The sequence below is a fragment of the Channa argus genome, chromosome 1 (genome assembly GCF_033026475.1).
Source record: "Channa argus isolate prfri chromosome 1, Channa argus male v1.0, whole genome shotgun sequence".
Taxonomy (NCBI): Eukaryota; Metazoa; Chordata; class Actinopteri; order Anabantiformes; family Channidae; genus Channa; species Channa argus.
In genome coordinates, this window is record NC_090197.1 from 47,552,927 (window position 1) to 47,566,798 (window position 13,872).

General features: G+C 38.9%; 1 protein-coding gene across 2 annotated transcripts; it reads left to right on the forward strand.

Moving 5' to 3' along the window:
- Nucleotides 1-1,194: 1,194 nt before the first annotated feature.
- On the forward strand, nt 1,195-12,212 carry LOC137140061 (E3 ubiquitin-protein ligase RNF166). 2 transcript variants are annotated; one of them, XR_010916423.1, is made up of 7 exons: nt 1,195-1,685; nt 6,134-6,290; nt 7,252-7,364; nt 7,853-7,967; nt 9,077-9,184; nt 9,960-10,414; nt 11,433-12,212. XR_010916423.1 is itself a non-coding variant. In XM_067528138.1 (6 exons), the coding sequence occupies exons 1-6, from the start codon at nt 1,495-1,497 to the stop codon at nt 10,023-10,025; spliced, it is 750 nt and encodes a 249-aa protein (XP_067384239.1). In that variant the 5' UTR covers nt 1,195-1,494; the 3' UTR covers nt 10,026-12,212. The 2 variants fall into 2 exon arrangements, 1 of the variants encoding a protein (XP_067384239.1); XM_067528138.1 differs by having other exon boundaries at nt 9,960-12,212.
- The last annotated feature ends 1,660 nt before the right edge of the window (nt 12,213-13,872 follow it).

A 13,872-nucleotide genomic window follows, 5' to 3' on the forward strand; every position in this document is an offset into this window, starting at 1 on the left:
GCACAGTGTGCAGCTTATTGCAAGCAGTTTCCAGCAGTGAAGAGACTCAGAGGCTCAGTTACAATCAGCTGGATCTGCGCAACAACTTCCACATCCAAACAATCAGTCTGTGGCAGACGCATCATCTCAATCAGCCTCAGCCTCAGTTCTCAGCTGACATTTTACCAAACAACCATCCCATCCTTACTTTCCCAGCATCCTCTCTGTAGTCCTCTTTCTCTGTCTCCCACATCTTTACTCTCTCCCCTTGCCTCGCGTTGGACAACACTCCCTCCACCTGCTGGACCACTGCCTGAGATTATAATTGTATTGTATCTTATATTCATTTGGAAACTACGAATTTAGAAGCCTTCCTTACTGAATGTTCAGTTTCATACTTTTGGGAAATGTATATCCTTTAAAATAAAGAGAAATTTCTCCTTGATCACTATAAATAGGATATATAGTATAAAATATTATATAAATATTATAATAATTATAAATAGTTAAAATGTTATTATTCTTTACATTTAAGGTGGTTTCATATGTTTTGACAGAATTTATACCAGTTGCAACCAGGGAGACTATTCCTAAAAAGGAAGGAGTTTCTATCCCTCCCCAACACTTTATTATTATTTGTTTATGACTATTTAGTGTTTAAAATGGTTGATGAGTTACATATTTTACATTTCTGGCACGGAACAAACACCTTAGAAACAAACTGTTACCTACTTATAAAACGATTTGAGTTTAAAACCTTTGAAATCATTTTCCAAATATGCCACCATACTTTGGTGTGCCCCATTTTCGCCATGCGAATTAAAAAAATTCTAGCTCTTCCCTGAATCCAGTTACATAAAAGAGAGATTTTGATGTGATTTCATTTTATGTACATTTAATTTGATGAATGTGTTTTAATCCGTTTATATAATCCATAAGATTATAATCCATAAGAGGTTACTGTTTCCCCTGTTGAACCTCCATTAAACTTAATAAATTGCGGTAACGCAAAGTTCTCAGGTTTTACGCAGGACTTTTGGTCTGGTCGGCCTAATGTACAGCTCTGAGTGGTGCTCTGGGATTGTAGTTCCTTATGAAGAACAGGGTCACTGCCAATAAGAATGCAGTCGGACTACAACGTCCATAAAGCAGAGCGCGTGTAGGGTTTTTTTGTTGTATTTCATTCAGCGCTAATCTGACATTCACGTGGATGTAGCATTTGAGCTCCTCCATGAGTTTATAGCTTTGCGGTTTTTATTCAGGTCATCTGCGTAGCTTCCCGCTGACATTCGTCAACGTGCCCTGCTCCCAATGTTTACTTCTCCGGCATGTCTTCTCCGGCCATGGAAAAGTGATGATTTGCGTTCCTGAAGATAATTTATTCATAATTTGAAAAAAGGGACAATGTTTGTACGATATATATTCAACTTGTTTTACGGATAATGCACCAGCTAGCAGCGGTTTGAATAGTCGAGCAGCGAGCTGTTGTCGACAATTGCAGATCTTCTCGGCTCCATGATGGCGATGTTTCGGAGCTTTGTCTCAGCGAGCAGCCAGCTCCGCCAGCAGCAGCAGCAGCAGCAACAGCAGAGCAGCAGCTCAGGCTCACTGGCAGCCACGGCCGAGGGCATCGAGAGCCAGTTCTCCTGTCCAATCTGCCTGGAGGTCTACCATAAACCCGTCAGCATCGCCACCTGTGCTCACACGTAAAGTAGCTACTTCTGCTTTGGATGCGTGTGATTGTGCGTGGATGTGCATTTGGTCGCAGTGGCATATGGTGCTTTATGTCAAAGAGGAGAGCCCCGTTTTTATTTTAAGGTTTTTTTTTATATACTGTCTAAGTTCTGACCCAGGGACTTCATTAGCGTTACACTGTTTGTCAGCATTTAAAACATCTGGTTGCAGCTGCACCAGGCAACGATATTCTCATGCACCTCCGAGTGATGTCTATTGCCTCTCTAGTAGTTATGATTATCAGGTCATAAACAGTGTACAAAGTTTCACCTGTTAGGTATACATCTTCTAATTATTTATTTAGAACTATGTTATTTAGAACTAAAGCTATTTACAACTTTGCAGTTATGAAGTTATTGTAAGTTTTTAATCTCCAGTCAGTGTTTTTCATCAATAAATATATCAGATGCCCCAATACTGTTAGACACAATCACAGTGTTGCTTATCAGAAAGAGCAGGAAGCTTTAATCTTACATTGACAAATGTCCTGTTTGGTTCATGACCTCACAGTTCTGGCTAACTCTTGGTTATTTTTGAGATTTCTATACAAAGTAATATTCATGACATTCTATTATCACACATTTGGAAGTCAAATATTAGTGCCTTAAAATCCCGCAGTGGTTGCGCAAACATGAGAAATCATCATACACTCTAAAATTTCTTATTTTTGTGCTATTACAATTTAGGGAATAAAATAACTTTAATTTACAATAACTTTTCTAGCTGACACAGCCTACCCCTACCTGACATGAGCTGTGGTTTTGAGCACTTTCAGAATAAAACCAATGTTTCTGCACTCTAGAATGTATTTACACCCTTTTTACTTTTTGCACACTTTGATTGATTTTGAAACATTATTAAACATTTATTGACACACCCCTACTGACATAGTCGACCTCCAGGCAGATCGGAATACACTCATTTTTAATCCACTTTGCAGTTTCAAAAGTTATTAATATTCCCAGGAGCACAGTGGCCTTAATACTCTTCAAATAAAATGGAAGAAGTCTGAAACCATCAGACATCTTCCTACAGTTGGTCATCCAACCAAACTGAGTAATCAGAAAAGAAGGGCCTTGTCACGGAACATACTAAGAACTTGAGAGGTTTACTGCATAGATGGGAGTTCCTGTCAGAAGGGCAAACAACTCAGTAACTCCCCATCAGACCAGAAGTTGTTAGACAGCAGCTATAGTCCACTTGGAGTTTGCCAAACACACAGACAACGATTTTTATAATCTGATGAGACAAAAAGGTTACTTTTCTTGACTAAACTTCAAGCATCTGGACAGAATTCACATGGACAGGGAGATTAATTAAAACTGAGGGAATACTGAATAAAGTGTGTGGATAGTATTGTAAATGAGATATGTCAGTTTAATTTTAATACTATTGCAAAATAATTTAAAAATATGTTTCCACTTTGTCATTATGGGTTACTGTGTATAGATTAATGAAAACTTTGCCATCGTATATATTAATTTATTCAGTTTCAAATTGCATTTACAATGCAGTAGAATGTGCTAAAGTGAAGGGCTGTAAAAACTTCTCAAAGGTCCTTCGTACCAATCCAGGAGGATACACATCATGAAAACTATCAAGGAACAACGTCTTTATGGCTGAGACTGGTCAGCCTGTGGTCGTGACAGCAACCTAAAAAATGTCATAAAATACAGCAAAGCGAGCTGGTGAGAAAAGCCTCTTCTAAATAAGTGCTACAATATGTCTAGTTTCTGCTTTGCAAAACAAAAAAAAGTGGAATCTGGTATCATGTGGCAAATGTTTTTTATGGTCAGGTGAGACCGAGATTGAACTTTCCTGACTCCAATTGCTTTGTTTCATGAAACCCAATTGCAGAACACTTACCAAACACAACTGTTGTGAAACCTGATTGTGGGGATATATTATGTTGGGTAGTTGGTCTGCACTGAAGGGAAAACGATGCTGCTAGGTAGACCCCAACTCCTGTGGAATACCTGCCGGCCACTGAAAGCTGAAGTGTGGCAGGTATTCACCTTCTTCACCTTTCAGCATCAAAATGTATAAAAAAACCCCACAAGATTGTGTTGTTTTAATGAAAGAAAAAAATAATAGTGACTCTAATTATCACATACGTGTTCCTGTGTAAATGAATTAGGAACAATATTAGGTACAGTTACAACTACTACTACAGTGAGATCATTATTTTATTACAGCTAGCAAAAATAGACAAGTTACCAAAACATCATGGTCATAATGGTGTTGCCTCCCATCTTGACGGAAGCCTGTGTCCAATTCCCACTGCCTCAGGCCTGGTAGTGGCCTGAGGCTTCTCACTGATAGTGGCATTATGTGGCCCAGAGGTAGCACCTGTTATTCTGAAGCCCTTCACATGTCTCTCCAGCTGACAGCAGTGCGCATAAAGGAAATTGGCAAAAATTGATCAAATAAAATAAACAGTGTCAGCAGCATGGAGACAAATTTGTAACTAGGTAGGAGGTCCCCAGTTTGAAGCCAGGCTGGCAGGGTCATCTGGTTCCTTACTGTGTAGAGGCTACACATTATCCCCATGGATGTGTTGGTGTCTTTTCTGTATTCCTCCCACAGTGACATGAAGTTGACTGGTGACTCTAAATTGCCTGTAGTGTGAATTGTCTGTCTGTCTCTATATACTGTATGTCTTTGTGTTGGCCCTGTGAGTGGCAGCTAACTTGTCCAGGGTGTACGTCGCCTTTTGGCAAATGACAACTGGACTTGGTTCCAGCACCTCCGCAACCCTTAACAGGATTACAGTTTAGATTATGGATGGAGGGAAGTTGTCAACAATGCATGTTGGAAATGATCCCATACCTTTTATTTTATTTTTATTGAAATATAGAAATGAGTTAGCTAGAGAAGTGCATTTCTAAGTTCTCCGTCAGAACAATAAAGAGCAGACCAGACATCAAATAGTCTCAGTTCTATTTCTAGTTAAAGGCAAAATGCAGCTATTTTTACTCCTCTGTTGTTGATGGGAATGGATGAAACTTCAGGAAACACTGACACTAATGCAGAATACTGGCATTTCAGTCACAACCTACTTCAGTGCATAACGGTTTGTGAGCCCTCTAGAATTTTCCCTATTTCTGCATAGTCCTCAATTTAAATAACAGAACTCAATTAAACAAAGAAGACCTAAAATTGATACATTTCTTGTGCTTTAACCATTTTTAGGTAGAATGACTTGTCTACTTAGTGTTGTTGTCTTGCTTCATGACCCACTAGCTTCTGTTAACAGATGAACAGTTATCATTATTTATAAAGGACTCTCCTGGTCCACAGGCAGCAAAGCAAGTCCAAATCATGATATCAGCACCTCAATATTTCAGAGATATGAGAAGGTTTTTATGCTGGAATGCAGAATTTGATCATCAACAAATGTAACGTTTCTAATTCCACACAGAAGTTCTTTTTGAGTCTCATCCATCCACTGAACATTCTTCCATCAGTCTTCTGGTTTATCCACATGGTCCTGAGCAAACATTTTTATTTTGGACAGTAGTAGTAAAAGGTCTGCACTGGGGAGGGTAACAGCTGTTGTAATTCATCTCCATTGTGGTGATGATCTGCCTGACAGTCGACTGGTGGAGTCTAAAATCTTTAGAAATTCTTTTTGAACCCCTTTCCAGGGTGTTGAGCATCAACAATTTTACTACTAAGGTCTTCAGAAATGCCCTTTGTTAGACCCATGACACACTTTTACAAACCTGTGTTGTCAAGATCTGACTTACAAGTGAGGAACTAGATTTCTGTACTTTAAATACGGCAGAACCTCAGACACATCCCATCTACTGGAACAATTGCCTCCTATAAATTGATAATTTTGTAAATAAAGGGTTCAAAAACTAGTGTGTGTTGTACTGTATCTCTCAAGCAACTTTAAATAAATTCAGCAGCTGCAGTGCAGTGTTTCTGACTTCTAAAATGAAGATTTCTGAACATTGTAGAATGCTAATTTCATATTATGTCATGTCAGAGTCATGTCAAAATGGCAGACATAAAAATGGTAACTAAGAGGGAAAAAGTCCATAACAAAATTTACTGGTTAATTAGATTGATAGTGCATGAAAGTTTGGATTTAAAAAGGACAGCTAGAGTCTGAGAAACATTTTAATAAATTGCTACTGTATATATTTGCAGACTATTTAATGTAGTGCAGAACCAGCAAAGCAAAATAGTGATGTAACCAACAACACTCCGTGGTCACTTGAGCACTTTATCCGGGGAACTGTGAGGGGTGGAGATGGCCCAACATTGAGGACAAATCCCCTTACCAGATGTAGTGGGGGTTCAGTCTGAGGTGCCCCCTGGTGCCAGTGGAGTAAATCAGGATGGGGAAAGAACAGCGCTTATTTCAAACTTGTTAATGTAACCTTTGCTCTCCTGCTGTCTGCTGTTCTAGGTTCTGTGGGGAGTGTCTACATCCATGTCTCCAGGTGACCTCACCCCTATGCCCTCTCTGTCGGGTGCCCTTTGACCCCAAGAAGGTAGAGCGTTCCTCCAGCGTGGAGAAGCAGCTGGCCTCATACAAAGCACCCTGCAGGGGCTGTAGCAAGAAGGTAGATGCTAACCCTTCATTACCCACGTTAGGGTGAAAAAAGATTGAGGGGCGCTGCTGCTCAGTTAGTAAGGCAGACGTCCGTGGTTTGATCCCTGGTCCCGGCTATATTTGAATTATAAATAGAAAATGGGGAGGGTTGCGTCAGGAAGTGCAATCGGTGTAAAAACTGTGCCAAATCAATATGCGGACAGTGATCCCCTGTTAACCAGATATTTACCTGATGATAATATGGTAATGTATAAGATATTAGGGTGTGTCTCTCTGAGTGTGTGAGACCCTCTATGAAGACACGTAAGTAACTCTAAACAGTCTACTTTATTTGGTCCATTTAAGTGGATGTAGTAAAAGCCAATATTAGGGCTGTGTTATATTTGCAAGTCACATATATAGTCAGGATTCCTCCCTATGATAAAAATGCATCATATCACAAAATTAACAGTATAGCTGTATGATTATATGCTATGTGATGTACCTAGAAACACAACGGATTCAACAAATCAAATGTGAATTAAACAGCTGTGATTTGCAAGTTGTTTTAGAAACTTGAACCAGTACTGTGTGGGCACAACTCTCAAGATGAAAAATATTGTTGAAATGTAAGGTCACTTACATCTCTAAAACACTGTAAAATATCGTGATATAGTTTCAGGACTATAACATCAACCCCCAGCCCCTAACCCCTAGAAAACTAGTTGTGCTTTGCCTCTGCAGTGGCAAAAAATGCCAAGGTAAGTTCTGCTCCAGCTGTGTAGCCCTGTTTACAATATACATAGAGCTATTAAAATCACATGATTTAAAATGCAATGCCTGCAAAAAGTTTGTTAACAGTCATCCTTAATTAAACATCTAAGAGCAGAATGTGGCATGAACTGCTTTGGAGTCCCTGGAACACCTTCAGCATTATTCTTGTTTAGTTGTTAATGACATGCAGTCCGAACAGTGTGTGTGTCTGTTGTCAGGTGGCTCTGGTAAAGATGAGGTCCCACATCGCTTCCTGTTCTAAAGTACAGGAGCAGATAGCCAACTGTCCCAAGTTTGTTCCTGTGGTTCCCACCTCTCAACCTATACCAAGGTACACACACTCCGACCACATCAGTGATTAGCTGCAGAAACAACATACAGCCAGTATGTTGTTTTTGTTCACATGAATTTTCATGTACGTTGACATGTACAATTCTCATTAGTCAAAGCTACAGGATTACTATCAAACCCTTAGTAGAGGTGGAAGTTGTTGTATTTAAGCTAAGTGATCATTTCGTCTTTGCGTGTCTAGTGCAGAAATAGAGATTCCTTTATATTAAATGGGCAGAAAACCCCAGTGTCAAGTTTGAGTTTAAGAAAAACAGAAAGGCTAGTTTGAGGCTAGTTAAATCTGTGACCTAAGCTGTTTACAGCCAGAACAGATTTTATAGGTTAACATTCCATATAAACATAATGATACACTAGATGTCAGCACCTACTATATAAAATACACCACTAGTTAGGAGAGCTGGATTGCGAGGACAAGGTTGTGATATGTTTTATATATGTTTATGTCTGTGTGTTTCATCCCATATGTAGCAATATTCCAAACCGGTCAACATTTGTGTGTCCCTTCTGTGGGGCTAGAAATTTGGACCAGCAGGAACTGGTGAAGCACTGTATGGAAAACCACCGTAATGACCCTAATAAAGTGGTAAGAGATATATTTCTAATAAACAGAATAACTTGTGTCTTTAATAACTGATCTAGTGATACTAGATAAACAGAAGTGTCCCAGTCTGTCCCAGAGATGACCATTTTTACCGCATGAACTTTTTAAGGAACCCAGACATCGTCGTCAGGACCTTTTATCTGTATTTTGACTACATGAACCCAGGTCCAGCATGTTTGCTCCTGCCACCTCAAAGATTGTTTCTACTGAGGTGACAGTGATAATGAATCAAACTATAAATAATCAGAACCAATGAACAGGCCTCCTGACTACTCTTTGAAATCCAGTGGTTTTGAAGATCACACAGTTATGAAACCCACTTTTATAACCCTATTTCCAAAATGTTTCGATGCTGTGTTAAAAAGGGGAGAGAGTACAATGATATTTAAATAATTTTAAATGTATATTTGATTGCAAATAGTACAAAGACAACATATAAAAGCTTGCAACTGATAAATATATAATTGTTTTTAATTTTAAGTCAGGGGTGGTGTGAGATTTAAGGTATTGAACATGTGTTTACCCTTATTCCCAGCCCTCTAAAACTCTAAAAAAAACTAATTTACAAAGTGGAGTCTATTAGTCAGTCCTACGTTTAACAGATACAACTGATGATTTTGTTATTGTTAACAAATCTCACAAAGAGCTAGATCCAACAATGAATTGTGTGTGAATGCAGAACCTGATTAAGCTTATTAATCTGTCCCATAAGGCGTCATTGTCATTGAAAAGATATTACAAACTCATCAGCGAGTCACACGGCTGCCTTGAGTGACATATTCCTTCCATATAAAAAATATGGGAAAGTTTATTTATAATCAGCTTCCCAGGTTACCACAAATGCTTTAAGCTCCTGTGACTATGGTTGACTTTTTCATTTCACTGTTTAGTTCCCTCGATCTAGTGACTGTGTACACTCTGAATGTCTTTTGAAAACTCAGATTTAGGACCTAATAAGCCCCCAACGTTGACACTCTTATGGTAGTTTTAGCTGGATAGCAAACAAAATCATTATGTTGAATTCAGTGCCTGATAACAGGTGTATGAATGTGAATGTGAGTTAATGATAACTGAGTTGCTTGTATTTCCAGGTATGTCCAGTGTGTTCAGCCATGCCGTGGGGAGACCCCAGCTATAAGAGCTCCAATTTCCTCCAGCACCTACTCCACAGACACAAGTTCTCTTATGACACCTTTGTTGTGAGTCCAATATGTTATTTTATTTTCCTCCTTTAAATGAATGTGCGTAAATTATACTGCATGGAAGTCAAATAATTATTTCACAATGCTAAAAGAACCGATTTCTCTTACTTCCTCTTGGATGGTATCTCTCTATATGTAGATTCATTTTTGTTCAAGTTTTACAAGTTTTAGTTAAAATAACACTATAAGCTGTGCTCAAGTTCAACAACTTACAGTAATTGTTCATCTGTAATAGATGTGGCTATGGCTCAAGTTTACTTTATTCAAAGCAAAGACTACCTTTCTGAGTGTCAAATCATGGGGCTATGCATGGTTTTTCAACTCACTAAAAACTGGATCAGTTTGTAATGGGCTCACTGTTGATCAGGCCAGAAGTAAGTGGCCACACTCACACAAGGTAAGTACATCAAGCCTCGTTCACTGACAGTTAGAAAAATTACTTCGTCACAGATACAGAATTTAAAAGCAAGACCTCAGTCAGCAAAATTCTGTGAAAAATAGAAGTAGTGGTGGTGGTCTCAGAGGATGAGTAGCTGTCTTTAAAAGGCCAAATGTTTTCAGTAAACTCCTTTTATTCTTGGTACAAGATCTGTATGTTTCAATATACAGGTTATGACTAAATTGACTATAGTAAAAAGAAAAAAACAAAAAAGAAAGAAAAGGAAAATCTAACACTGACGGTACATTGATTTTGTATGGCAGCACAAGTTTTTAAAGGAGGCTGATGTGTGTTTTCAGTAACTAGCAGCTGTTGTGTGTTGGGTTTTGCCAGGACTACAGTATTGATGAAGAAGCTGCACTGCAGGCAGCTCTGGCACTGTCACTGGCTGAAAACTGACATCATGAGTAACCAACTCCACCGTAACTGCTCACCTCCATCCCTGTGCACTGCTGTCGTTCCTCCCTGGCTTGCAGTGTATCAACCAGCCAGGGGGACACACCTGAACCACCCAGGTTCACAGTCTCTACAGAGACCCACATCACAGAGAACTTTAGCCGGCTTTGGATTAACCTCTCTTCCTTTTCACACGTCTGGATGTTTTCCTAGTGTAGCAGTGTAGCCAGTCTGCTACCAGACAGAGGGCAGTTTGTATCTTCACGGCTTCTTTTGGACAGAATGATTTGCAGCCAAAGCATCATGTGGGTTTGGAATGGATCCTGTAACTAGATGGGATATGTCAAGCTGTCTGCACCCAAAACAACACCATCACATGTTGACTTAAACAAGTATGGACTTCAACTTCCACATTACACTACCACGAAAGTGAGTTTGAAACATCCTAAAGCGTGTGGACTCATTAGCCAAATTGTTGCTTCAGGTATTTGACCATTGACCACTTGCTACGAAGCCCTGACAGTTCATACTAACTGTAGTGAGCTGGGGCCACAGGCTACCGTGACCAAGTTTGAAAAGGATAAATTCACTTTACCTAGTTAAGAAGCAAATAAAACTATACAACAATGAATCAGTAGCTCCTCTATTCAACTTCTTCAGAGCTGCTCTGTAGAACATATTTTGCACCATAGTCATAATAGTTCTAAAAGCAGCGTTTGCAGCCATATTGAGCAGAGCACATAAGTTTCCTCTCTGTTGACTGAACTCTCACCATGGTAGCACCTGCAGTTACATAGTTTTTGACACCTAATGACTTGAACAGTGCCAGTATTGTCAGAAAGTTAGAGCTATGTTCTGAATATGACTAGCAATATATTACACAGCGCTTGAATTTGCTGTAGAGAGGTTATATTTTGATTTGATCTAATTTCATTGCACACAAAATTGGAATTCATTAAATTAACCACTCGAAATAAAAAGGCAGGGAGCTCAATATTTTTATTGAGCCCATTACTAGTTACACCTCTATGTAACTAAAGGCCTCTGAAGCCTGATTTACACTTTTATACTTCCCACTTGATGGAAAGTAATTTTTTTCTTATACCCATGTCTAAGAGGATCTGTATGATGTGTCTGTGTCTCAATATCCAGTGTAGTAGAAACAGAACCACATTTACTCTCACCGTCGGTTTTGAACAATATCTGCCCCTTCCCTAGTTCCTCTTCCAATCAACAGGCACTTTCAGACCTAAGGAGGTTTTTCTAGTTCTTAGAACTGTGTGTCCCCTCTGCATGAAATAAGCAGGATACCAGTGCTTGGAATGCTGTGTTCATAGCATTTTTATGCATTGTGTTTCATTTTAAAGGATAAAATCTACTGTCAGAGTCACAATATTTTTATTGTTACAGACCTCAGTCAGTGGACTGCAGCAGTTGGCGGCACAACCTGATCCTTTATCAGGATCTCAGACTAGCTGGGATTCATCAGTAAAGTGACCCCCTTGTGCCAAACATGGCAAAGGTGAAGTTTTCTGGGACAGAAATTTGACCTCCAGACCTGTGGGACTGTTAAGAACTCTGCCATTTCCTGTCATGTTGAACTATTTAAAATTAGTTTGATGGTGTCAATTCTGACATGGCTTAACCCAAGGGAAGCTTCGCAGGCTGTGCCTCCTCATTACTGTCCATCCCAGCTTCCCTGAAGACAACAGAGGGGATGGACTTCAGATGCAGCACAAAGAAGGAAGCATCATGTGTCATGTCCACTCAGAGTTTAGAATTCCAATAACATCATCATTGTGAATTTCACAGTACATCAACATTTACGATAGCATCCCATTCGCTGTCACACCAGAAGCAAAGTCATGGTTTCTATTTTTTTATTCATGTGCGTATTTGCACTTGTCAGTATTTTTTTGTACCGGAGCAATCTAGATATTAGCCAGAAAAGAATCAGAAAGGATGGAACTCTTGCTACAAGGAATATTTTTATGATGCATCTGCCAAGATAGATGATTATAAAAGAAGATATATTTTTGGAAAATCTTTCTGTTTCAAACCACAACCTTTTGAGGAAACTGAAGTTGATTTACAAACTTGAACTGGTGTTAATACCTGCACAGATGCGCGCGTGCACACACACACATACACATACACACACACACACACACACACACACACACACACACACACACACACAAGAAACATGTTGAGGATTAGAGAGAATGGAACTGATTTAATGCAGCTATTTCCTAAAGCTTGACCAACAGATGGCAGCCCTCCTCCAGAGATGCAGAGCCATACTGAAGTTAACGCACACACATGCACACATGGAAATCGTGCTTGCCATAGAGGCAGGATTTGAAAACAGAACAGAACATAACTTTTTACAATAGGATTCATTCATCATTTGCACTTTAATCCATTTAGTTTTTAAGTATTAGCTAGAAGTCCTTTTTGTATAATCTTAACTTTAGTTTCATGATTTTAGATCACATTTCACTTTATAGTTAAAAAAAAAAGGTTGTCTTGAAAAACGTAAAAGCTGTCAGGGGTTATTATGAATCTTTAATAGGATCTTTTCCTTTAGCTTTGTTTGTATGACAAAAAGTCAAATATTTGTTGTCAGGCTACTTTATTCAAAGTCACAGTATGTGCCATGTTTTTCTTCCAGTTTATATATTTTTGGTCAAAATAATTAGAAGTGATAGCTGTGGGTGCATAGCTGACATGCACCCACAGGAAGAATGAGTTCTACAGATTAAGCCATGTGAAGGTGGGAGAGATTCCCTCATTTATCTCCTAATCATTCATTAGCCATTGTTTGAAGACAGCTGAATAATTACAGGAATGGTAGCGTGAGCGATTGACAGTACACAGTCACGTCCGTATATATTTAGACAGTACCACAATTTTCATTATTTTATACCAACACAGTGGATTTGAATGACACCATTTAAGATGTCAAGTACAAACAGTCTTTTTTAATTAAAAGGTTTGGTTGAGAGTATTGGATGAACTTTAATTCCTCAATGACGATTTGAATGCTGGAATTGGCATGAATGTGGCAAAATGTCAGTGTGCTCTCAGAACTGGTGTGTTCAGCCAAAATAAGAATCTGACTTTTTATTGTATTAATCCCACACATTAGACTGCCTGAGTAAACTAGGAACATGTGCATGTGTATTCTCCTGCTCATGTTGATGTGTTTTTTTTGTGTGTGTGTGTGTGTAATTTTCACTGTTAGGGAAAATAATGGCATTCTTAAATCTCTGCAGGAGCTGCCCCAACTTTTCCGCACAGTGAAAAGTCTCTCAAAAAAAATCTGGAACTCTACAGCTGAGATATTTTTATATTTGAATATGTTTCAACCTCCTTGCCTCATACAAGAGCAATGATTTTCTGCTTTTTTTTATTGATGTTATAATTGCAGTCTTTTATAAATGTTTGTTGACATAATTTGTTTACCTCTGTAGCAGAAACCGTTGATTCTTTTGTTACATTCCATGTTTATCTGGTTTGCTCTGACTTTTTCAGTTGAACACATTTATCTGAAAAATGTAAATAATCACTGTATTCTTTGTTTTTGTGGTGTTACATTTAATATTTTGTGCAAGTCTTACACTGCTCGTCACTGATAATGTTTTAAGGCAGCCTTGCAGCTAACAGTAGCTCAGCGGTCTCTAACACAGACACACAGAAAAGCAAAAGTGTGTTAGATTGTAGACCACTGCTTTGTACATGGACCACAAATACTTTCCTACATGAAAAATCCATGAGAACTGTCTGGCTCCTAAGGATTAAAGGAGTGGTTCAGGATTTTTAGATGTCATACTTGTTCCTCCAAACC

What these genes read in the sequence shown, in the direction of transcription:
- LOC137140061 (XM_067528138.1), top strand. Translation starts at nt 1,495, where the DNA reads ATGATGGCGATGTTTCGGAGCTTTGTCTCAGCGAGCAGCCAGCTCCGC. An exon ending in ACCTCTCAACCTATACCAAG is followed by an intron (nt 7,365 to 7,852) that starts GTACACACACTC and finishes TCCCATATGTAG; the next exon opens with CAATATTCCAAACCGGTCAA. An exon ending in TCTCTTATGACACCTTTGTT is followed by an intron (nt 9,185 to 9,959) that starts GTGAGTCCAATA and finishes GGGTTTTGCCAG; the next exon opens with GACTACAGTATTGATGAAGA.